The 26416-nt window shown below is 39.3% G+C and overlaps 1 protein-coding gene across 1 annotated transcript in view; it reads right to left on the bottom strand.

The window, feature by feature from the left end:
- LOC122414838 (mucin-12) overlaps positions 1-26416 on the bottom strand; it is a 413778-nt gene that overhangs the window by 359717 nt on the left and 27645 nt on the right. Inside the window, exon 2 of the mRNA XM_043426441.1 lies at positions 22350-22527. Within this exon, the coding sequence (XP_043282376.1) occupies positions 22350-22526 (177 nt within the window). The 5' untranslated portion in view covers position 22527. The remainder of the gene's footprint in view (positions 1-22349; positions 22528-26416) is intronic.

A 26416-nucleotide genomic window follows, 5' to 3' on the forward strand; every position in this document is an offset into this window, starting at 1 on the left:
GGGCTTTGCAGATTTTCGTGCACCAACGAAGAGGGCGAATAAGGTCAAAGAGAGTAGAGGGTGAAAATGCTACGAGTCCAAATTTTTTTTTCAAAAATCCGGAGGTGCTCGTTGCAAGTTCACGTATAAAGAATTTGCTTTTTAAATGCTGAATTAACGGACAATCTTTCATCCTGTTCATTCGAATTAATTGAGTGTTAAAGAATGAGAGCACAAGTACAATGAAACAGTGATTGATAGAAATGAGAATGAAGAAAACAAGGCAGCAAAGGGCCTATGCAGAAATGTAAATTAGAGAAAATTTAATAGTCGATTAGGATTATCCATACGTAGACGTATTAGGATTGGAATGAGATACAGAGGAAGTGGAAAAAAGTAAAGGATGGATAAGAAGGAGAGTCACACGTGTTGTAAGTCAAACGAAAATCGGTCTTCGTCACCGTCGAAACTTTTGGCCCTTGGTTTATGCCGTTGTGGCTGCTATAGGTGGTTTCAGTGCTGGCAACACATGTGGCCCCCGAAACAGCAGCTTGCAAGCGAAAGTGAGGGAGAAAATGAAAAACCCGTAGTGTAAAAGAGGTCAGGGAGCAAAATGACCAAACGATGTATTCGACTGATCGAGCTAATCTTCAGGTTTTGGGTAATCGCCAAAAAGAATGAAAATAAAATGATTCATTACCACGAATATTGGTGTTGGAGGGTAAAGGCTCATAAGTCATTCTGGAAATTTCGAAAATGCGGTTGTTCAAATTGATGTGTTGTGTTGGAGCGATGTGTGGTATATCTGTGACAGAAAATCGGACGTGGGTTAAAATTCGCAAGAGAAGAGTTGGTAGTTGGTATAATTAGCTATCGCGTTACCATCAACCCTTGTGTGGCCCGATTCCCTCAGACTGACTGCGCGCTTGCCTGCGCCTGGATCCGCTTTCAGACATACAATTATGTCTGATGGAAATGGAAGGCTTGCCTGTTTCCATCCCCTCACTTCTTTCCCTTCCTCTTCTTCTTCTTCTTCTTCTTCTTCTTCTTCTTCTTCTTCTTCTTCTTCGACTTCTACCTTGTCTCAGACTCTCTCATATGTGTGTACGGAACGGAAAGTCGTCGAGGAAAAGACGTCGAATGGAAGGACGTTGAAAGCGTCTATGTTGGAACAAACTCGTGGAATATTTCCCTCAACTCGTTCCGCCCCCAACCTTCAACAACCGCCATTGAACGTTTTTCAAAGTAATCTACATACGTTCATTCCTGTATTACATTACTCGTACGTCATGACGTATATCAACTACACTTTTTCCATCTAAAAATCGTACACGAAATATTTTATGGGAAGAAATGATCGAACCTGAGATTAAAAAAAAAAAAATCAGAACTCTCAATATGAAGTTTTCAACGTATACCGGAGATCTTGCAAGCGTAGCTCACATTTTGGCATTTCATTGACGGTTGACAAGCATTAGAATGGATGTAATAATGACAGTGAGATGAAATTATTTTTAAGATTACACGATAAGGAAGGGCGATGCTGGAAAAAAAACATGAGAGAGAGAGAGAGAAAAAGAGAACGAGCGAGGCGGGCGAAGGGGTTTAGTGAGTGAGAGAAAAATGGAAATAATGTCAGAGACTGTTTTGTCAAGCATGAGAGAAGCCATGACCCTCTCTTGTCGTCTGAACGCGATGAAATCTACCCTTGAACGTTGTGGACGCTGAGACCACCAGTTTCGGAAAGAGGAAGGGGGCAATATTCGCGTAATCTCCACGAGGCTCCTCTCGAGAGTTAAATACGTTATACAGAAGAATGAGATGAGAAGCGAGAGATCAGGAGAAAGAAAAAGAAAAAAAGAAAAGCGGAAACTGAGGGTGTCTTCTTTTGTCTCTAGTCACCTCGACTGGCCTGCCCTCCACTCTCGCCTTCCATCCTCGTGAAATTTATAGCTTGGGAAAAGAAAAGAAAGATACACAATGAAGAAAAAGATATAGAAAGAGTCTTCATACATGAAAAGGAAAGTAGACGATTCAAGGGAAGAAGGCCGAGAGGCAAAGAGAGGATAAGTTTTCGGTGTGTCTCTCTTTTTCCGATCCGCCAGCATTGCGAATCAACCTCCGACCAGCCCAAAATGTCACTAGTATAATGTAGGAAAACGAAGAATTAAAGTCCAGAGGGTTGGTCGAGGTATGGGGTAGGGCTCGAAAGGTCGAGGGGTCAAACTTCTTGTAAACCATAAAGAGGATTGCCAGTCATTAGATCGTTTTGCCCAAGGCTCGATGCTCTCGAAGCACAGCGGACCTTTTTCCATGATTTTCCAACAGAACTAAAAACCATCCCCAGAGCTAACGTGAAATGTTTTGTCTTTTCTTTTCGCATTAATCGCCGTATACATCGTGTTTCAAGCTGCCTCGTCTTTCTTCACCCTAAGAGGATTATTATCCCCTCGTTCTCGTTCGGGTTAAATTATATATATATATAAATACTTTTGAGGAACAGAGTTTACCACATGGACAGTGATACGTTTGCGCGTGTTTTACGAAAGTCGAACAGCAGTCGCCACGAATGGATAAACACAAATACACTTACACACACACTCCCGTGTTCGTAGAATGGAAAATCGAAAATTAGCAAGCGATGCACAGGTGTGACACAAAAGAATTGAGAACGAAAAAGAAAGAAGAAAAGAGAGAGAGAGAATGAAAAAAAGGAAAAGAATGGAATTGTCGAAACTTTACAATCCTCCAGATGGTATTACGAAATACACCGGGAAATCGGTTCACATGCGTTGGAAATTTCGTAATGTTTTCTCAATAATAACTGTATTCACGGCGAGGCTAAAAATAGTTTTTTTTTTTCCAGCAATATGAATTGTCGAGAACGTTAATCTTTTTTCATGAAGAAATACGATATTAAAAAAAAGTAATCTCTCATGCGGTGGCTGAACGAGTAAAAGTCATAGTAAGTTGGCGTACACAGGAGCTTATTTTTAATAGAGCTCTTTAATACTGTTCTGTATCCCGCAGGACGTATTACGCAACAAAAATTTTAAGAAAAGTATTAATTAAGAATGTATTATAAACTGTACGATTTCTACTGAGGGTATTAAAGACTTTACGGTGTAAAAAAAAGTAAATCTGTTGCTGACTCATGAAAGATACTGAAGCTAAAAAAAAAAGTAGTTGGAAAATTTTTCATTATAGTTCGACGTTGGAGAATCTGGGAAATCCAGCCGATGAAATCGCACACGTTGAAAGGGGGTAAAAAAGAAGAGAAAAATAAGACGAAGAGAGGGGAGAATCGTGATTTCGCGAGGTACACAGCCGTAGATCACCCTGGTGGTGGTTCCTGGACTCCCTAGCTCTCCGTAGTCAGAGCAATTGAGTTAGGAAGGAACCAGTTCAGCAAACACTTCTCCCTTTTTTCTCTCTCACTTGCTTTCTTACGAGGTTGGACAAAATTTATAGGCTTAAAAAAGTCCGTGAGGGTCTGCCACTTTATCTGTAATGTACTGATCTTTCTTTCTTTCTCTTCTCCCTCTCCCCCCTCTTTCTCTCACTCCCTCTCTCTTTTTCTTCTTTTCTCGATCTCTCCTGATACTCAACGATTCGATAAAGGCCAAACGCATCCACGTGGCGCTTTCCTACAATCTGGATATAAGGAGCGCCCCTTGACGGGATGCAACATCCCCCATGAGCTCTTCGCCCCCTATAAGATTCCTCCGCATATACCATGATTTATATCGAGCCCTTTGGACCGAGTGAGAGAATTACGATTTATCTATAGGTATAGATTGGAAAATATAGTATTCAGTAGTGACCTTCTGGCTTTAGAGTTTTTTGAAATCCACAAGGATATGGTTTTGCAGCGTTCTACGAGCGAAAATTTCGATGGAAGTCTGATGAGGGTTAGATTTATACGCCACTGAGAATTGGCTAAAAACTTTGAACTTCATTGGAAATAATTTCCATCGCCTGTTGAACACGACTCAACGATTTTTTTTTCTTTTTTTACTTTTAGAATGTATTTTTGTGGGGATGAAAGTTTACTAAGATTAAGGTGCCTGTCCACGTGAGAGTAAATTCTGAAAGTAACACGTCTGCAGTTACTCTCGGCAGCGTGTCCACTGGCGAGTACTACTCTCGACAGCGACTTTACTCTCGCGTGGACAAGCACCTTTAAATATGATTCTATGAATTTGGTCCACAGCCACTCCCATCCTGTGCCCATTACTAGACTTACTAGTTAAATCAACTCTTAGAATATATGTTGTCAACGATGAGAGATGCTCTTCGAGTGCACCGATTGCAGCTCGGTGATATTTTAGAATTCATCGAACGGTTTGTTTTTTTATTGATAAAAGCTACAAAAGTCTGTTCCATTTACTTTTCTGGGCAAATGCAATGACGTGTGATGGGAGAGGGTTGATTTTACATCCAGTATGGAGCTCACCCTTCAATTAGAAACCCGTATGTTCGAGCCCGAAAGCAAGAATGTAATCGGGTAGAATAGGGTGGGAGGAACGGCTACAAGCGCCCACATATTCACAGAAATCCATCCGCACATGTAGCACGTCGAAGACTCGCCCGCACGTGAATATTTGCCTAAGTGATTGCTCGCCCGCCTTGAGTCAAATCCTCGGAACACGTCTCTATATACAAATAGATCTACACGTGTATATGCATAAGTATATGTACAAATACTCGAAGTCCAAGTTCAGGAAACGCCATTGGGGAGCATATATCCCGGGTTAGGCTATGCGATAGACAAAAAATCCACAACGAGCTTTCCATCCCGACAAATAACTTTTGTGATATGCGGAAACTTTCGAGCTGACTGTATCAAATACTTTCATACTACATTATATCTATATACAGTTGAATTTTATTTATTTCCTTTGAAGAAATATCAAAAATGAAAATACTGTAGCCTCGATAGATCCGCGCCACCAATGGAGGCGAACGGATCTATTATTCATTTGTTCCATGTCACTCTCTATCATTCGTTATAATGCCACATTTACATTCAAACATGAGGAAATCTTACTTCTTTTCTTTTTCCGAGATATCGTAAGAGGATAATTCAATACGCATGAAATGGGTTGTGTACCCCTCGTTTCCGGTGTCTTGAGTTTCCTGTCGTTGAATTCTAAACCACTGAAAAACGAAACCGAGTAAGAAAAAACATGTCAATTTGAGAGATTTTTTTTCATCGTCTGTAACCGAGAACTAGCATTCTCATCGTATATACAGGGAACTCAAATGATTTTCAAGGCAAAAACAAGTGAATGATTTTTCTCAAAGCATCGTTATCTACTTATCAATATACATTATTTCTTGATGTGATTTCAACTTTCTATTTAAGGAGAGCGGTGGTTAAGTGACTAAGTATTTTATAACGCCATAAGTTCTGGGTTTGAAATCCGGCCACACAATCGATGGAGTTTTCAACTCATGAAACTTTTAATATACGGCCTCGACCGAGATTTAACGTAGACAATTCTCACTGTACTGATGCTGATTCACTAATCGTGCCTTAATCGGCCCGTTGCATCATAAGTAAAAGCAACACTTATGATTAGCATACACGAGTGTGCTCGCATATTCATCCCGTAGAAGTTGGTTGTATCGGGGCAAGAATTTTTCCATATCTTTACCCCACGGCAAAGCTGATGCAAGGCAAGCCTTTGCATTAAAAAAAACGATAACGAATAAAATCTGTTTTGAATATTATTTTTCCAATATTCTGTTGTTATATTTTCCGTTCATTTAGTTTTGTTTCCTTCATAATGAAAGAACCAAAGTCGTTTCGGCGAGGAAAAAATGATCGATCCATTAGTATTTTATTAGTTAACACCATATTTCTTCGGAGCGAAAAAAAATTCAGCCGATCAGCGCTAGTGAAGCACCAAGGAGACCGCCTGAATCATCACCAAAGAGGAATCCATCGGTCGATTTTAACTTCGATAGGGGAAGAGCTTTTCACAAAATATACCTCCCCTCCTTTTCATTTCCACCCTTAACTCTTGCGGTTCGTCCGAGTCTCGCGGTTTAACCGTAAACTTCGTGGAGCTTTCCTCTGAAAGAGAATACTTTGCTGATTCGGCCAAGACGCTCTGCTGATGTCCGCTACTTAAACTTGACCTGCAAAGTCCTAGCGAACCACTGCTCAACATGCTTCTTATCTCGAATGAAGGAGCAAGAGTCACTCTCTCTCTCTCTCTTTCATCAAGTAGTCCTTGTTAGTCTGATCACGAGGATAGCTAAGAATCTTGGCCAACATCGAAGAAAACAAGAAAGAGGGAGAAAGAGACAGATATAGTAAAGCCACAAGTTTCCTTTGACTAAATCTTGCAACGGTGACTTGGAAATCCTAAGAAACGTAACTACCCAATCTCCGAGTCCCATTCCTCGATTCTTCATCATCAATGTCGTTTTGTTGGAACCCTACCATGGTCTACACCGTGACCACTAAATTTTCGTCAGTCTCAGAACTCAAACTCAAAAGTGCCTTCCTTTTGAATTTATCAAATGTATATTGTAATAAATATAACCTGAAGGATAAGCTTAATAGCAATATAATTATTGGAATGTGAGAAGAAGAAAATCTTGGAAAGATTGGAAAATGATGCCAGGGTGAAGAAGTTTGGACAAAAAGGGACAAGAGCCAAGGGATCTTTGGCGCATCTGGTTCGTGCGAGCGTGCGTTGTACACGCGATAGGGAGCCGATTACTTATGCGAGGCCGTGCGTTCGCTTCCCCTTCGGCGCAAAAGCTTCGAGCCGTTACCCCGAGCAGTGACCGGCTTACCATACGCAACAAACGAGATAGAGAAAGAGGAGTATGATGGTGGAGACAGAAGGCTACTGAGGACACCAAGTTAACGCGAACATATAAATTAGTGGACATCTTAGCAGGCTGCTTGCAACTTAGTCACGTAGTGGGTTTAAGCTTGACAAGAGAGGATTCACTAAAATGGCGACGACGAAAGAGAACGAAGGGTGGTACTCTGTGTACGAGAGAACGGGTGAAGCGTTACCGAAGAATTTAAGGAACAAACACGTGAGGACAACATGGGCCATCAAATTTGCGTACAAAACTAACTTATATGGATAACTTTTGACGATCATTCAATGCTAGAGTCAAAAACCATTATCCTTATTAATGCAAGAACACATTAGACTCAACGTTCATTCAACGTGCAATGGGATTGAATTTTATTATTAAATCACTCAAATAATTCAATTATTATAGTGCACGATGAAAAATAGTAGTACGAAGAATTTTTAAATGCATCTACAACTTATTTGAATAAAAAAATTAAAGCGCGATCCTTGCCTTAGGGTTAAACAAGATTGAGAACACTTTTTCGATCGTAATTTTCAGTCAATATGGATACAGAAGTCCTTCTGCAGGATGACAATGTATTCCCATGCAAGATTACTATACATGAACAATTTTGATACAGGAGATCCAAGAATGTTCGATTTATGGGCTCCCGAAGGACGGTAGCGGACACTGGTGCCAGGTCTAAAGTTAAGGCTGATGCCGTAGAAGAGAGGAGATGGGAAAGGGGCAAGGGAGTGGGCTGTAAGTCTGGGGTTTTAGATGCTGGTATTCTCGGTCCCAAGGGTCGTTCTCGCGTTGTGGTCAGAGTGACAGGGTCGCCGATTACGTACACAATATGTCGGTTTTGAGGCAGCATCTGCGTCATTCTCATTGATCACGATCAGATATTCAGGAAAGAGAAAAGAGAGAGAAAAAAAGTATTTAAAAGCAAAGAAAAACATTAATTCGAGAAATAATTTATAAAATATATTGCAAAATCGCTACATCAAATTTTCTGTAATCGATTTCATATTCCAGTTTTGCGAATGGATTGAAGAAACGATCATCCAATTTCACATGTTATGAGGCGAAAATTATCATACAGTCTCGGAAGGTTTAATCCTTTGACTTTGTAGGGTAACGTTCCCCGGAGATTCTACGCCGTGCATATAGTATACTGAAAATCTTCTATCACCCGCTCCCTCACCCTTCCTGGCCTTCGGTGGAGGTCGTCATCACGGTAATTGCATGGTAGCGCACCAGTGATTAATGCCGCTTGTTATTAGGATAAGACGAGCAAGGACGTTGGCAAGATACGTCAAAGGGTTTCCTTTCCTCTCGTAACCAAGCGCATCTCTTCTCCACATATATTACAACCCCTATCGTCTTTCCTGCCTGACTTCCTCTGCCCCCCCCCCCTCTCTTTTTATGGACTACCGTAAAACTATGAGCCTTTACTTCCTCACTTTAAGGCCTTGTGATTGTTTCACGAGAGACCACGCCTACCCATGAAGAGTCACGGCTTTAGTCAAAATAGTCGTTGAAATGCGGAAAGATAAAAAACATAAAACACATGTTCACCCAGTTCCTGTTTTTCTGCTTCAGAATGAAAGAACAAGAAAGAATTCTTCCACGGAGGAATTCCGAGACGAGGTGAACATAACCGTGCTTTCCCGTACAATGTTTTCTTATAATTAATGAGGCTCCCGTCTCGTTGGCTGCTGCTGGTCCTCAATGGACTAGGGTCTAACGCCTCGAGGAAGTAAAGGGGTCTCGAACGAAAACCTTCGATATTCGGGCCTCTTAGTTTCAATGCACCACTATTCAAAGCAACCACGAAGTATGCATGTCGAATCACGGAAGTTATCTCGTTTAATGAGGAATTAAACACTGTCAAAAAAAAAATAACCGAATATTCTTAAAAGGCATTTTTTATTTGAATGATACATGAGAATGTATACTGAATATTTCAATTAATTGCAACTTTTTCAACTCATCAAAAGTGATTGCATATGCAAGGCACAAAAAATTCTTCTGCATAAAAGCCGTTCTAATGCCATCAGTTTTAGTCATCATTGTGCCAAGTATTTGTAGATTATATATCCAGAAAATTCAATATTTTCGTATTTCATATCTTCCATAAATTATCACATTTACGAAACACGAACATATGACCGTCCGATAGACGGTTGAGAATTTTTCAAATTCTTTTATCTCTTTATTTTTAAATAAAGTAGCTTAGGCATTTTTTTATTTTGTATTTGAGAAAGTGACATTTATACACGAGCTTCGGACAGGAGACTATATGAAAATGACTTTGTCGAACGAATAAGGGCAGTGAGGGCAGAGGGAGTCTGCTTATTGTAATTATCCCTTGGAAGCAGGAGAAACCTTTGCTCGGAGTCCAAGAAGGTTGAAAAGCCCCTTTAGGGCGACACGCTCGAGGCTCGATTGTTCTTGCTCGTATGCTAGCCTGTAGAACTCACCCTCTAAAGCCCAAAAAGCACGAGAGAACAGAAGCACCATCGAACAGAAGGTTCCTGCCATATTGGCGTCTCTCTTTATCTCTCTCTCTCTCCTTCTCTGTCGTGTCTTACATGGACCAGAAACGTCCATGAAATTAAGCGTACCAGAAGCCATGCTTCTCATCACCACCACACCCCCCCCCCCTCTCTTGCCCTCCCTCCCTTTTCTTACCGAGTCAAACTCGGTTCCGTCAAGATTCACGCAAACTAACCTCCCCCACTCTGGCGCCTCAAAAGACTACGAGGACGACCTTAATTTCACCCAGATAATTGCCACCCCTTCTCAGTTTGTGTATCACGCGGGGCGAACTAAGAAATGCGAAAAAGCTTTTTCATCGATAATACCATCGGGTGAACGTAAACTAAATTGCATTCTTCCGTAAAGACCGCGTCATTCTCGAAAATTATACATCACGTGACATAGGGCTGAGGAAGGGACGGGGAAAAAAAGCCGAGGGAAATTAACGAGAAGCTGTTGAACCCGATCGAAGAATTTGGCTCGAGCGAATAATTGTTTATTTCATCAGATAAGATCAAATTCTCTGGTATGTCCCGTTAAATCAAGGATAATCAAGTTGAAAGTAAAAATAACTGTGTTGTCATCTAATGGTATGTTGTGTACCAAGGAATTAAATTTTTTTGCCTCCAAGGTGGGCACGATACTTCATATAACGCAATCACGTTTCCGAGCTTTTTCGAGAGTATCTACGGGGCCTAAATTAGGCGTTTTTGCAACATCGAGAAAAAGAACGTTTAACTCCTAGGTGTGAAAAGACCCCCCCCCCCCCCCCCCACCTTCCCCTCCCAATCTGAGGAAAATTCGTTGAGAACAATTCGTCGAATCACAATTTGTCGAAGTCCATTGAACATAAATATTCTTATGTCCGCACCCAACGATTCCGCACACACATCGGCTCGAGTTTTCGGCAAATTTTTAAAGTATTGTGATTCGACGAATTGTGATTCAGCGAATTGTGATTCGATGAATTGTGATTCGATTAATTGTGATTTGATGAATTGTGATTTGACGAATTGTGATTTGACGAATTGTGGTTCGACGAATTGTTTTCGACGAATTTTCCGCAAATCTCCTCTCCCTTCCCCTACCACTACTATCTCCTTCGACAGTTGCGAAAACGCCAACTTTAGGTCCCGCAGACACGCTCGAAAAAGCGAGGAAAACGTGGTTGCGTTATATAAAAAACATTGAATCTAATTTACCAACAAACGTGTGAAAAATCATACACTTTTTATTCACTTCGATATTTTTTTCCTCTGCAGCATGAAATATTGAAACCACGAATTTCCCTCCCTCTGTGTAGCCGAAAATCGAAGCTTCGGGAGCATTTCCCCGATGTGTTTGACTTCCATCTCGTCACATCATCATGACGGATACATATTTCAATCGGACCGGGCAAGGTCCCGAGGGTCCGAAAAACGAAAACCCATGCCTGAAATATATGAGCATGTACATGGATTTCCACTACAAATGATCGGCATTCTGCCGATCTTTTAGGTTATATTGTCAGTTTTTTTCATAACGTGATTGATTATTGACAAAAGTTCGATTGAAATCATTCTTTTATCTCGCATACCGGTAATATGAACAGAAGCAAAAAAGCTTCGGCAAAAATGAGTCTATCTTAAGGACGTTTAGAATATGTATGATGGAAGAATTTTTCGCTCTATTTCCAACTGTGACTGCAGTAAGAAAGGGCGTGCTGATATTTTTTCAACTCGATTTATTTACTCGAAATTGAGTTGAGCTATTCGATGTTAATGGAATCGCTAGTTTTTTATAAGTCACCCTGTATGTTTTTCACAAATAATATATGTATATGCAAACTTGTTTGCCTTCGTGGTCACCATGAAAGTTTAATATTCATCCAATCAGAGGAAGCAATGGCTGGGTAGGGGACATCGAAGGGAGAGAAAAATCTCGAGTACACTCCAGAGTGGCAGTCAAGTAAGTCGTTTCGTTCTCTTTCTCATCGTGGGGCGTTCAAGAAATGATGTCAATGAAAAAGCTTCATGAGCCACGTGGTAACAAGAGTGATTGAAAAATATATCTTTTTTTTCGTATATTCAGTATTCTTCAATACTCCGGATACATATTCTCAATACAGTTCTCCGCATTTCCTTCTCAACAAATTTTCAGGAAAATCGTACTTCTAAAAATTGACGCTCAATGAAAGATTACTTTTTCTTATTATTCGAAATGCCATTATTTTTAAAAACTGGAGATATCTCGAAAAACGATGCAAGTACCATTTTTTCCCGTGACCGAATGCGATTTTCTGGAGAACGTGGAGTTATTGCTCCATCCAATAATAAGATATCGAAAGAAATTGTAAGTCTTAATTGTGTCATCAGTTGATTTTATGCTTTTATCACATGCGAGAATAACAAATGTGCAGCAATAATGATAAAAAATTCATAATTTATGTGTCCTTATGTGTGTGTGTTAGTAGCGTCTATTCGTTTCACCGTTTGTTCTCAATAATTTTATACTAAAGTATGCGATTAAAGTAGTAATTGTGATTTTATTGTTCATTGGATAATGGAACCGTTTCAAGTAAAGGTCGATTCTGGTTGTTTTTTTCTCTCCCTTGAAATGTAGAGTTGCACTGACTGGTCTCGGCGATGCGAGAATAATGCACAAGCTTAAATAAAAAGTATAGGAGCGGTGGCGGAAACGAAGGCGCGCGCGATAAAACATCGGCGAATTCGCACGATTGAATTACAGTTTAATTAACTCGCGGGCAATTAAGCCCATCCCAACCATTTATATATCCAATACCAGGTAAATTTCTAGTTCCATGTGCGTGTGTGTATGTGTGCGCGCGCGCTGTAGAGGCAAACGTGCTTACGAAACGATCCTCTTACGACGGGAGGTCGATCTACGCTCGAGCGAGCTGAAAACTCGAATTTTCTACCTCGAGCCAACTCGGAGCTCATATCGAATAATGCATTCGTAGACTCGAGCTAATTCTGCCGTTGCATCTAGTAGAGAAATTAAAGGGGGAGAGACTGAGGGAGTGAGAGCAGAAAGAGCGACAAAGAAGGAAGTGAAAAAGGGAGAATAAGTTTGGGCTATACCGCGTAATTTCATCAAAAACTTTGGTGGGTCTTTTCCGGCTCTCATTTTTTATACTACAAACATGAGCTTCCTATGATGAAATGATTTTTTTATTTAAGCCTATTCGTCTAACGAGTTGAACGAATCGTAATGCTCAATGTTACATAAATGATTCAAATCTTGTTTGAAAATAACTGGAAAAATTTTTTGCGTTCCGATATCAAGAATGGTTTCTCGATTGGAGTACACTTAATTTAACTCGTAGCTGCGGTTTAACTCTAGTATTTTATTATGAGCTTCCTACATTTAGTTAAGGGCGTATTAAGGAGCAATAATTCATGAACCCTGGTACGACCGGGTACGAAGAAATATAAAGAGAGGTGAACGGGGAAAAGGTGGTGAAAGGATATATAGGTATATTCTTTTGACGGAAACTCTTGTGCCAGGGCGTTAAGTCTCTCATAAGCAGAGCCTCGCAAAATTCATAATTAAACGCGATGCGGTTGAGGTTGATTATTTCCGCGAGAGATAATATGGGAGAAAAACTTTCAGAGCCGCGCTTTATCAGACTTGGGAAAAAAGATCATTCTCCTTATAAAAAAATGTAAAAAGAACTTCGGGAAAATCATTGAAATACTTGAAAGAATGTTCGAATGATTATGTGGTTTGGAAAAATAATGGATTTTTTGCGGATTAGTGACGGTTGATTCGAGATTTTCCATAACGATAAGAACAAATGTGGGCTTATTCGCGAACGGGTTTTCTAGGTTGTATCGGATGAAGGAAGTCGGTGGTTTTGCGAGGGCGGGGAACGTGGACAGGGAAGAGGGGGGTGGTAGTGGTTTTCTCATCGTGCGACAAATAGAAGCTTTGTGCGACGACAATGGGGAGTTTATTTCCGGGCCGGCTGGGGCTACAATGTAGGCACTATACTGTAATTAAATTCTCAAACCCAAGGAGATCCGAAGGTTAGTCCTGAGGACGAGAGAAAGAGAGAGGGGGAGAGAAGGAGGGGGAAAGGTCTATGAGTTACTCCCGCGAGGTAGCACGGCGGTTGGAAATCAAGATGTGGGGGTCGAGAAGGGGGAGGTTGGTTTGAGATGGTGGAAGGGTTGAACCGTGGCATATTGCATAGTGACCGGTCCAAGCAACGCTTCGGGGCTTTCGGACGTTCCGCCATATTGTCCAAAGCGCCCCTCGTGTATGTTCCTTCTTGCTTTCCTGCCTGACCTAACCTTCCCTAAAGTCCTGTGGCTAAGATTAAACGAATTCCTCGAGTGTCCTTGTAGCAGTTACGAAAACTTGTCCACCTTCCGTCTTCAGCCCTCAGCCGCCAAAAAGATCACCATGCACTGACTAAACCTTATTTCACATTAAGGATGTACGAGCACTAGACTCGATTTCAGATGGCACTCTAATTTTTTTGTATGTTGTAGTCCAAGCTTAATACTTGATCTGTGTGAAATTTCAAGGTCCCTTATCGACTGTTTAATCGAAATATTATTAGTTAAAAAGAACACAATTTTACGTGTCGCCTATAGCCGCAATGGCTTCGAAGCTTGTATAACTCAAAATTTGATGTATTTCTATATCAGATGTCAATAATAAAAAAAATCTATTATATGAATTGAACCCTCAGGATTCTAACGATTGGTTAAAAAATGGGGGTCAACGGACATTTGAATTAGAAATATAAAGTTAAAGACGACAAATGCTCACGGAATCTGAGGATTTTATAACCCTGAGAAGTTGTGGCAACGTCGCAAAAACTATATATGTATACATCTGCACATAACCTAACTTTACTGTCAGAGGCTCACTCCAAATAAAAAGAATTGACGATATTTTGATACTCAGCATTTCAAGCGATATAAAAACTATGAAGAAATAATTACATTCATAAAATAACTAAACGTTAGTGCAAAAAGATGTATATAATTTGCGTTTAGAAAATATTTCAATTGGCTGAGAAAGGCGGTTTGCACATTGTATATACAAAAATTCTTTTGAGATGGGCTCTTTTTTTCATTAATAAACGGAAAATGAAAAAATGCACGGAAAAAAAATTTGGGATGGTATATTTTTGTAAAATAAATTTCATTTCATCACATGCTTGGTAATACGTGTAAGATTTTTTATTGAGAGGCCTCAAAAGGTATGGGATCGATCGTTTGGAAATAAATTTCCCTTTATCTCTACCGTGAGTGGCGTGAATGTTATGCCGGATCATTTTGTTGACATAATAACTTGAGGTTATGGGTACCTCAACGCCCGACATTGTCAGACGTAAACTTTTCACAATGCACTACCGAGTCATATTAACAACTCTACACAAAATCTTTTCCATGATAAAATGAACTTGAATATTATTTACCGTTCAAAAATCATTATAACATTTCTTAATAATATTATGCTACATATAATTGCCTATGGTAATTTCTTTCAAAAAATATGGACAAAGACTGTCCATTGACCAGTACGACCCGCTTTAACATCCTTAACTAAAACGAATTCATATTAAAAATCATATAAAGGTGTTTATTTTATGATCATTGCAAACCTAGAGTCGATCAAGAGGGACGGAAAATGTTGGCGTCATCTTTTGCTAGAAAACATGTGATTTATAGGTAATATATTTTTATCAGAAGCAGAAGAAAATGGTGGCAAAGTTGGAAATGGGGGAGGGGATTAAAGGGAGAAACCACAAAAAATCTGGAGATTGTATACAAAAGAAGCGGGGGGAAATGACTAGAAGAGGTTGTCTCGATGAGCTAAACCGAAAGTTGGGGCAGAGGCTTGCCGCAGCAAATCCGGCTTGATTAAAACACTGTAGGTGGAATATACACTCCCGCGTCTCACTTTATCCGTAAGAATTCCCTCCATATTTCTCTCTTTCTCATTTGAGAGAATGAAAGACGTAACGAGTGTGATTTAAGACGCAAATCCGAATGGTTTGCGCCCTTTTCCTTGCTGTAATCGATGTGCATATATTTATATATATATATATCGGTGTGTGCGGGGAAACCTTCTTCTTCACCCCTTTCTTCTAACTCACTGGGGTTTTCCTCTTTCTCCGAAAACCGGGATATCCTCGTATGTAAAGGTATACCCAAGAAAACCCCCTGAAGCAGTAGCGGGATAACTCGCCCTTCAGCCACAACGCGCTATGCTATAATCTTAATGCAGTCTTATACGAAGCGTAACGTCGTTCTCTACCAGTGAAAGTGAAGAATAAAGAGAGAGAGAGAGAGAGAGAGGGAAAGATCGAGCTATATTTCATTATATCCCTGCAGCCCTTCCGGTCTCCGTAGCACTCCGCCAAACCCTTTCTCTTACTCTCGCGATCTTTCTCTGTCCCCCCTTCTCTCTATCTATCGTTCTACACTCCTGCCCCTTTCCATATTCAAGAATATCGAGGGAGAAAATATCGGAGGAGGCAGAGACGTTTTCGAAGACAAAACTACCCTTCTTCTCCCTACTGAAAAGAGCTGAAGGGATATTTGCCAGAGATTCGTGCACGGCATTGCTTAAAGTGCCCTTCCTCGCTTTCCCTAATCTTTAACCTGAGCCCTTTTATGACTATATTTATGAAGGTTATATGAATCGAGCTTATGAAACCGCTCCTCCACTGACTTCCATTGACAAGACCCAAAATAGTTTATTGTTACGGAGAAAGATTTTTTAAACTTTTGAAAATTTCGCACGATGATTATCTCTTGAAATTTTATTCTTTGTCAACAAATGTAACGGTCGCTTTTCCTCGCAGTTGCTCTCATTTCTCGAAGATGCGAATATATGCAGGTTTGTACTATTCCTCCTGGAGATACACCATACTGTGGTGGGAAAAGGGAGAGTACCAGAGAGGACAGGAGCTCTATTTACGACGTTACAATGCCCCACGGGCTAATCCACGCCCTTACTCTTCAGTCCCTTGGAGAATCACAACGACGAAGAGAATACGAACGGGAATATCAGTGGAGAAAAGTGAGCGAGCGAAAGAGAGAGAGGGAAGGCGTGATAGAGAGAGACGGACATCAGACAGATCGAAGGAGAGAAGAAAGTGCTGTCCAGCCCTTGGGCAATTGGTGAAAATCCAGAGAATCGAAGTTAAGCACAGATTCCTCGTTCTCGCGGCATAACCTCCCGAGGAGCGTTCTTCGTCGCATTTCCTAGAAGTAAGGAAATTCCCGAAATAGGTTCACAATGCACCTCGAAAATTCATCCCGAAGGTCATTTCCCTTGGCAATAAATTTCCATTCTCTGTTCGACGCTACAATAATTCCTAGGGTTCGAGAAAATTAACAAGCGACTATCGTGTATAGTTTCGTAGTAATGTTCCAGTACTGCAGTGAGAAAATTTTTTGTCATTTCATTTAAGGAGAGATTATCCTTTGAGGATTAAGTATTTGATCGTTGGATGGAAAAGACGTTTTGAGGGCTGAAAATCTCGAAAGTGTTCTCGAGAGGGGAGGACAAATTGGCAACCACCAGACATCCACCCTTGCCGCTGGTACAGTAATAAAGACTCTTTCTCATTCCCTTCAAGGATTCTCGACCTCCGCGGCTCTCCAACTCCCTTTTCGATTCGAATACTAATACCGGACCATGCCACCCGTTCCCTCTCCACTCTCATCCTAATTGACACAATTTTTATAAACCCTCGGGAAAACCTCGCACGATGCCTCAGGCGTACACTCCGAGGGTTAGAGCTTTTTCTTCTTTTATACGTCTTTCTTGCGCATATTCTTCCTTTTCTTCGGCAATTACCCTCAGTCCTTCAGCTTCGAATATGAATTTTTTTACACGAACGAATATTTATACCGATGATGGGCAATGTATACTATAACAAACCTGTTCTTATACTTCGAAAGCTCTATTTTTTCATATATTTTATGTATACACTGATATAGAGAGTCTATTCGAATTTTTTGCCCCCTCCCTCCCTCCCCCCCCCCCCCCGCCACTGAAAAGAATAACAACAGGAGATAACAACTGTCACGTGAGCAAACTTTTCTATTTTGGTTATAAGTAAAAGGAATAAATGAAGAAACAATGTAAGGGTAGAAGAGAATACAAATCGTTTTATTTGGGTGTCCCTCGTCGGTATCGTAAACGTTGGGTTATGATGACCTCGATGGGTAGGTCTGACCCTCACGGAATGTAACTACTCGGCGAAAAAAGAGTGTAAGAAGAACTAAACGCAGTAACGGGCCAAGAAATAAGGAAGGTCGAGCATTGTGAAAGAGCAAAAAACTTCACTCTGCAACTGATACGATGGGAGCGGTCGCAAGCATAGAAAAAAAGTAGCAGAAAGAGGCGAGAACCAGACGACCGTAAGTATTAAATAAATCTCCTTAAGCGGATTAGGGTGCTGGCTTTCCGGTATTTTAACGTCGCGTTTTCCGCGACCTAACGCCGGATTAGCCGGACCCCAAACAGATTTCTTCGTCTCTCCTCTCTCTTCTTTGCCAGCTTTTCTATCTTTATTCTTGCACGTTTTATTCTTCACGTATTTCTCACTCATTCGCCCGTAACGACAGAAAAATCCAGAGCAGCGGAATCTCGAATTGAAATAACCGAGAGCCAGCGAAATTGTCGTGGTTTCATGAGCACGAGGCTGAAGTATGTCATTTCGCGAATTCCCTTATGTGAATCGCTCGCGAGTATAATCACGTAACGACCGTAGTTACGTGTCTCTTATTGGTCACCCGTTACTCTTCCCATAGTTAGACCACAAAAAATCATCCATAGCTCTAGACACTAGTGTCTATAAGTATGGATCTACTATGATCGTTATTTTATACTCGACATTCCAGCTCCAATTCACACATCGCACCATGACTTTTTTTCAACCCTCGTAAATCTATTGATAAATATCTTAGATTTTTCAGTCCCCAAAAACTGGCGATTATAAAAAAAAAAAGTAATATAAACTTTAGAATTAATTAATCTCAAGGAAAGAACGTGGAAAAATAAAAAATAATGTATAAAATGTTACATTTAATATTCTCGATGTAATTTCTGGCTCTGCTGTAAACTAGTAACTACTGATAAAACAAGTCTGATTTGAAGAATAATAAGTAAGAAAAAAATTACTCCACATGAAATGTCTTACATTTGTGTTATTGAGAGCCAACAAGTAACCTTAAGTATATTATAGCCGATGTGTGTAGTTTGGCATGAATATTTATCCGCGCGTTCGAGATCCATGAGTAGCAAAGCGAAAAAGAGACGGAAAAAGCCTCGAAAAAGCAGAATCGGTTTGTCCGTAATACATCATAATTTGTGTGTAGGTGCAAAGGTCGTTTGTAATTCGTACGGATGTGAAGGATGAGGGCGCACTTAGGTCCAAGTAACGCACGAGAGGGTTTTTCCTGTTTGTATATGAGGTCCCGAACAAAGTGGCGGATGAAGTATTAACCAGAATGAGCCATCAACCTCTGCCACTCCATGCTACCCGTGATATCGAGCTTATTTTTCTCCAACCCCTCTCACACGAAAAATTACTTGAACGAAAGAGCCAAAAAAAAGACACTGATGTATAAAGTTTCGTTATGGTGAATGGAAAAAGAACAAGAAGATATTATATTCGTTCTCGCAAATGCAGGAAGAAATATACTGAAGGAAATGAAAATAAAAAAGATCAGAAAAAAAATAAGAAGAATTTCAATCTAGAATCTAAAATTTCCATTCAGAGATGAATCACAATATGGATACGTGACGGCATTTATTCTCGCCATTAAATTTTTTTTTTTTCAATACTTAACGTTAAGAAATTACATCGCTAGATGTAAAAGTAAATAGCTATATAAAACTGTATGAACAAAGCGATCGAGAGTGTCACACGAGTGGAACATATCGAGAATCGTAAAGTATATACAAATCTATTTAAGTATTAAGATATAAGTATATACAACAAGTACTCTTTGAAAATATGATATGTTTTTTGAATGAATCATATCTTTTGAACATAATTGGTTGGTCGAAACAGCAAAGAATATAAGACTAAAGGAAGAAAATCGAACCTCAAGCCATTGGAAGGTAGGGTTAGAAACTCGATCTTATTCAGGAGGATATTTCGTGTATGCAGACAATTTTCTTTCTCACGTTTGGAACGACAAGCGCGTTGGGTTTTGGTGTTCGCCTTTAGCTAAATAGCTAACTTGGCACAACTATCCCAATAGATTATGATTATTGTGGAGGAAAGCTCTGATTTATGCAATTATCATAAATTTCAGAGTCTTCTCCCACCTCCCTTTTCTCAGCCTCTTGGTCGCTCTTAACTCTCACTTCTCCTCCCTTTCCTTCCCGTTTTCTTCGGTGTGCCATCTTCCGTATGCTCGAGGCGATCTTATCCTTCTATTCAACCGGATTTCAATGGGGAAATTATGTTCTCTTGGTTGCCCTTTCCACTCCCTTCCCACAGAGATCTTATCTCGACTTTTCGAGATAAATAACGGCCACGAAATAATTTCCAATAAAAATAAGAGATTAAGAAAATGACCACTGTTCGTAAATTCATTACAAATCGGTTTAAGGCTTCCTATGCTTGGACCTTAATGTCGTTAAGAGTCCATCATTTCCAATGTAATTTTCTTAATTTTTATATCGTGATCTTAGCAAAATTTAAGGACTGGGCGTATTCAAGCAACAAATTTAAATGGAACAAGACAAAAACGCTTCCTTTTTTCAATAATCCAATCAATTCCATTAAAATCTCCTCATTCGAGTTGATTTTTTTATTTTTTATTATATCAAAATGACGTATGGAGATAATGTCACAATATCGACGAAAAATTGCTTTATCAACAGCCTCGAAACAATACATCCGTGAGTGCTAAAATTTACCGGTAAACGGTCCGAAAACCTTTCGACCAAAAACGCCAACATTCATTTTACCGTCACTCCCATGCTTGAAAATTACCAACCGTAAAACATTCTTGCCGACCCTTTAAAGGGGATAAGAGCCGACTACAGATGTCGGTAGTATACCAACAGTGAAGTTGCAAGCTCTGTGAGTTTCTACCTTATCGGTTAACGGCAAAATCCCAGTGAAATGTCGGTACTTAAAGCTGCGATGACTTCTAACGGTTTGACGAATTGAACATCAATGACCTCTAGTGGGCAATTGGTCAAACCTTTCGGAGGTATTGCGACGAAGGTTTAAGGACGGGGAAGCGAGAGGGTGGAAAATAGGGGAATCCCCCCTACTCGTTCCAACACACTGTGGATAATGCACGGTAAAACTTTCGAAACTTCCCCGCCAAGCAAATACGCCAGGAGAGCGACGAGGCGAGCCAGCCAGTTCCCACAAGCTGCCAATAATTCGCCAAACTTTTCCCACTCTGAAGCGGTGGAAACTTTAAAAATCGTTACGGTACGGATCGGGTCCCATCCACCATTTCAGCTATTGCACTTTTTCTTTCCACTCATATATATATATATATATGTATAAATATTTCTAAACACATTTTTATATTTCATTCGTGCTCTTATCAATAAAAAAATCAAAACGAACATTTTTCATTATCTCTTATTAGCTTCTGCCCACTATTTCTTCTGCGTAGAATTAGTAGGTCCTTATAAAAATTCAATCATCTTCTTATTAACCTGATCAAGGGATGCTTTCTGTGATAGAAACCATCCTATGTCCTTTTCCAAGCCTCAAATTATCTCCATGCCTATTTTCATCAACGGGTTCAATTTGGCTAAACGGTTTAAACGTGAAGAGGTAACAGACATATAGACAGTTTCGCATTTATAATATTATTATAGTAGAGATAGGGATAGGGATATTCATTCATTGTACTAATTATCAGTACATTGGAACAATCAGCACGTTCGTAAAAACGTTGTTTATACACCAAATTAACCGTGCAAATAAAATGAGAAATCATCGAGCTACTTACAGGGAGTGAATTCCAAAACTTTGTCATATTTCTTAAATCGAACTTTTCTCAGTTTCTAACAATAATTTGAGGAGTAATTTCCTCAAATCTCTGGTTAAGTACTATCCGTGGATTCATTTCCATCATCCGTGGATGTACTGTGGCTCAATAAGAATAAATGAAATGCTCTATTTGTGATTACGAGAAGAAAAAAAATTGTAGGGCTTCCTGACAAAAAATGGCTTAGAGTGCGAAAAGATGAGATTATCGATGTCAGAACGGGGAATTTAATGGTCTAGTCAGAGCTGCGAATGTTGAACGAGAGTTCGAAGTTTATTGCGGTTCAATAACAAAGCCTCGGTACTTGTGGAAACCGCGAGGTAAATCGATAAAAAAATAAAATGGGACCATCAACTACGTTGCAAAGCGTAACGTCAGCTTTTTTATGTTGCGCAGTTGAACGGCCTTTCGCATTTCATTACACTCTCGAGTTTCTCTTTCCTTCTTATCCTTATTCTTATTTCTTCTTATCCTTAATCTTTTCCAAAAACAAAATAATTTGAAAAATAAATTGAAAACTATGGGAGCAAGAAATATTTTCGAAAGTTAAATGAAATCAAGGTGGGTGAGAAAATGAAGGGAAGGGTTGATTGGTTTATGGGGTAAATGAATTTTTTTCGACCTTTCGTTGCCGGAGGGTAAGTTAAACTTTTTAGCCCCTTTAACTCGTGCTCTCACATAGCGACCGATCGCCCGCTATGGTAATTATACCTAAGCAAATATTTGAGTGTGCAGTATAGTTTCTCGATGTTATACATATAGACACGAAGATAAGGGTGTCGAGCGAAGCCTTCTCTTGGTTTATACATTTTGAGAAAAAAACAATCTGTCAAATGAATACGAGCGATATATCATCCATATGGGGGAGGAAAGAAATATTTTCCAATAATAACTTCTTGAAAAGTTCCCGTGAATCGTTCGAATCGGTAATCATTGGGAAGAACATCGATTCTTTGTTTTTATAATATAATAACCGTCGATTCGTACCTTTTTTGGTGTGGGGTGCAGCACGGTCACGGGCACTTGTCGCGGTGTCGTGTTCGGGATAGTCGTTAATTGTAGTGTCTGCGCCTGTTGCTGCGCCAGTCTCCTCTCTTCCCTGTTCGAGGGCAGCTCCAGTAGATGCTGTATCGAATGATTCTGTCTCGTTCTCTTTGACGCCATCCTACGTTTTTACAATTCAAAAGTCAGTTTTCAAGAATTTCTATTCCGCATCTCTAACGATGTGAACTAAAATTTAATTGTATATCGACCATCGTCCAGCTAATCCCACAACACGACTCAAGGCGATAAGGTTATTTCTATGTCGAAGCGTTTCAGCGCTGATCAAGGTCCAGTTTATGTTGGATTTATTTATTTAATCAAACGAGCATAAAACTGCCTCATTTTGCTTGACATTGCCAATTTATACCATTTATTTGTAGACAGTGAAGGACAGTGAAGGCCCTGAATAAGAAATTAAATGAGAAGAGTTTTTATTAATGGAGTTTTATTGTTATTCGATACTTATATAAAAACTTGTATTCTCACCCTGGGTCGTCTTGAGAGAATTTTTTATACTAAAACAGACGCAAACAGCCGACTGGAACCTTTGGAATAAGAAACAACTACCATGACATTAACAAATATGATGATCAATGTTGGGATTGAAAAAGAATTTGATGGAATTAGGATGACATGAAGAAATGTTCCGAAATCCAAGTGAAGAGAAAAAAATTGCAAGAACTTCTTTGTTATCACTACCAAGGATCACCCTACAATAATAGTTTACCATACTTCTATCAAAATAATGATTTCTCGAAACTTTTACTTTATATATCTATTTTTTATTTTTTATTCTTTAGTATAAAGATTGTCATTTTAATCATTTTCACCAAAGAAACGATCACTTCAAAGCCATAATTATGCTACAAAAATTATGCGAAATGTTCTATTCAAGGGAAAAAAAATAATTGTGACGATATACGTGAGCAAAGCTTTCATATCATTTATTTTCGCAAAAGGAAATATCAATTACTGTAAAAGTTCCGCTTTATTAATAATAAATTCATTATTCACACAAAGAATTCTCGCGAAAGATGGAAGCGTTTTCAAATGGTTCAATCTTATTGAGAAATAAAAATTTTATATGTAAATAAACATAGAAAGACTCTATTCATTAATTCTTCACGGATCTCTATTCAATCAATTGGAATCTGTGAGAAAAATGTATTTTCGAATAAATGCAAGTGTGCAAAAATAACAAATCGAACGGTTTAAGCGTCGATGGATGGAGAAAATCTTGGAAAATTTTATTTATTACGAGTCCAATAAGATGATGTTCATGAAAACGCGTCTCAACGTACAACATGAAAACGGGCGAAAAGGACAAAAGTGATTTGAGGCCGGAGGCTGGTTTAAAGAAAGTGTGAGAGAGAGAGAACGATAGAGAGGAAAGAGGAGCAGAGAGAGGAAAGAAAAAAGATTGAAATGAAGAATAAAAGCAAAGAAAAAGATAAGGGACGAGTGAAAAACTCGCGAAGATAGAAAACGAGAGCGAGGGAGGTTTGGTTTGGGAGGGATGAAATTGCGTACGTATACCTTTTTCCAATGGCGGGGAAGAGGAAGAGAGTGGACGCAAGCACTGTGGATATCTGGTAAAACTTTCGCATTTAACTTTACCGTCCCGAGTGTCTGCTTTTTTTCCCTCTTTTTCTATGCTTCAACGTAGAATGGAAACGAGGAGAGAAAGCACCGCCAGGATGGTGAAGCGAGCGAGAATCATGAGAGAGGAAGCGGGAGAATTTGAGGGTGGGAAACGAGCAACAAAGCTCATCACCGGAAACTTTTCCGAGACAAGGACGCTGTGAGCTCACGCGAAGGGATAGTTGCGGGAAACGAGAGTCGTCGTGGAAAGAAGAAAGCCTGCTGAGAGCGCGCGAGGGAGAGCGAGAAAGAGAGAGAGGAGGAAGAGAAGGGGTTAAAATCGCCCGGGATGAGAACGACGCGTGCGCGAAATTCTTTCTCTCTCACTCTCTCCTTCCACATCCCCGTTCCTCGGTATAACGTCGCTAAACTATCCTCTCTTTTTGTTTAATTCGTAATACACGTATATACACATAAATATATATTAGGGTGGTCCTTATTCGTGGTGATTTCGAAATTTAAAGCTAACCAAGCGGAATTTTTTTTTAAAAAAATAACAAAAAAAGCACGTAAAACTTTGGGCCTGCAGTTTAATACGTAGTACTTCCGCCAACACAATAAATTTTCGCATTCAATTTCAATGGGAATTCAGACCTGCTTGGCTATTTTTTATTCGACAAAATAATACGCCGAAAAATCTGGAATTTGGAACACGTCGTCCCAATACGTTTAAGTGTTTCACAGAAAATAAAGCGATTCACAACGATAAAACTTTCATTTTCACACACTTTCAAAGTTGAATCGTGGACTACCAACGATCGTTATAAATGAACGAAGATTTTTTCAATCAAACTTAAAGTTGTAATCGATGTTGCAGAGCGTGGAGTGGCTTTAGCGAACGGTTACAATCAATGCCTGACAAAAAATGAAGAGCCGTTTAAATATTTACTGCAAGTTGTAAAACATCATCGATCAAAGTTCCCAAATGGTAATAAAAATACTGTAAGCTAAAGAAAAAACAACTTGGTACTCGTTTTTTAAAACTAATTTGACAATAAAATTTTTTTGTTGATAATAAAGATAAAAGACAATAAAGATAGAGAAAAGATGTCTCAACTCTATTTGAAAACAAAATAAATAACGTATATTTATTCTTATTGATAGCTGAAATTTCTTAAAATTTCAAATTTATGTACTAAAAAAAGAGGTAAATAGAATCCAGATCCAATTATCATCGATTATTTTCTATACGGTTACTTTTATCAATTGGATGCAAGAGGACTTTTTTATAGAGCATCCAATGTTCCATAAAAATGTGCTAAAATAATTCTCTCAACCTCAAAGGTTAAAGTCTAATAGTATTTCAAAGTTAGAAGAAGAAATTTTTCATGTTATTTGAAGGGAAAATACAAATTTACGAAGAGAGACCTCTTAATTCGAATATTAAAGGTTAATACTTGGAGCGAGTTTTTTAAAGATGCCAAACACTCTTTTTTTTATTGTATCGAGTGAAAAAAAATAATCATTTTATTTAACCCACCTTAATGCATATCGAAAAAATAGTTAAAATAATTTATTCATCCATTCATATCGCTAAATCGTATTTTGAACTACAAACACAGAACTTTGATGTCTTGGTAATTTCAAAATTTGATCGTTGTGAATCGCTTTATTATCTGTGAAATACGTATAAATATAGGGAAGACGTTTACCAAATTTCCGATTTTTTGACGTACTATTTTGGCGAAAAAACAACCAAGTAGGTCTGAATTCCCATCGAAATTGAATGGGAAAATTCATTGTCCTGGCAGGAGTACTTCGCATTGATACCTACAGGCTCAAAGTTTTATGTGCTTTTTTTTATTATTTATTCGGAAACTTTGTCCGCCTGGTCGCGCTGAAATTTTCGAATATATACATGAGTATGCTCGAGGTTACACTCGGGGCTGAGTGTACGCGAGTATATATCTGCGAAAATGAGTGATCATCACCCTCTTTGTCGCCCTTCCCGGCCTCTGTTTCCCCGCGCGGATAAAGAGAATAAAATTATTTGAAATCGATCTGCTCCTCTTATTGCTAAAAGTTCGATCGTTCAACAAAATAACTTGATCGACTGAAAAAGTAGCTCACGTCCGATTCACTCAAACATATGTGTCAAGAACTTTGACATCAGCAAAGAAAAATAATGAAATGATCGACGGTCAATTGTTGATACTGTATCCAAGAACCATTCATAGAACGTACGAGTCAATGTACGTTGCAAACAAAAGAAGAAGCATAAAAAAAAACAATCCTAAGAGAAAAAAAAAACTTTCACGCTCGCGCGGTTAGGAAAATTCCGATAATTAAGAAAACTGGCTAGATTCTCCGATGCAACACTGGATTGAGCGAAAAAATGAATGAGCTAAAGAGAGAAGAAGAATGATGCG

Source organism: Venturia canescens, chromosome 8 (genome assembly GCF_019457755.1).
Source record: "Venturia canescens isolate UGA chromosome 8, ASM1945775v1, whole genome shotgun sequence".
Taxonomy (NCBI): Eukaryota; Metazoa; Arthropoda; class Insecta; order Hymenoptera; family Ichneumonidae; genus Venturia; species Venturia canescens.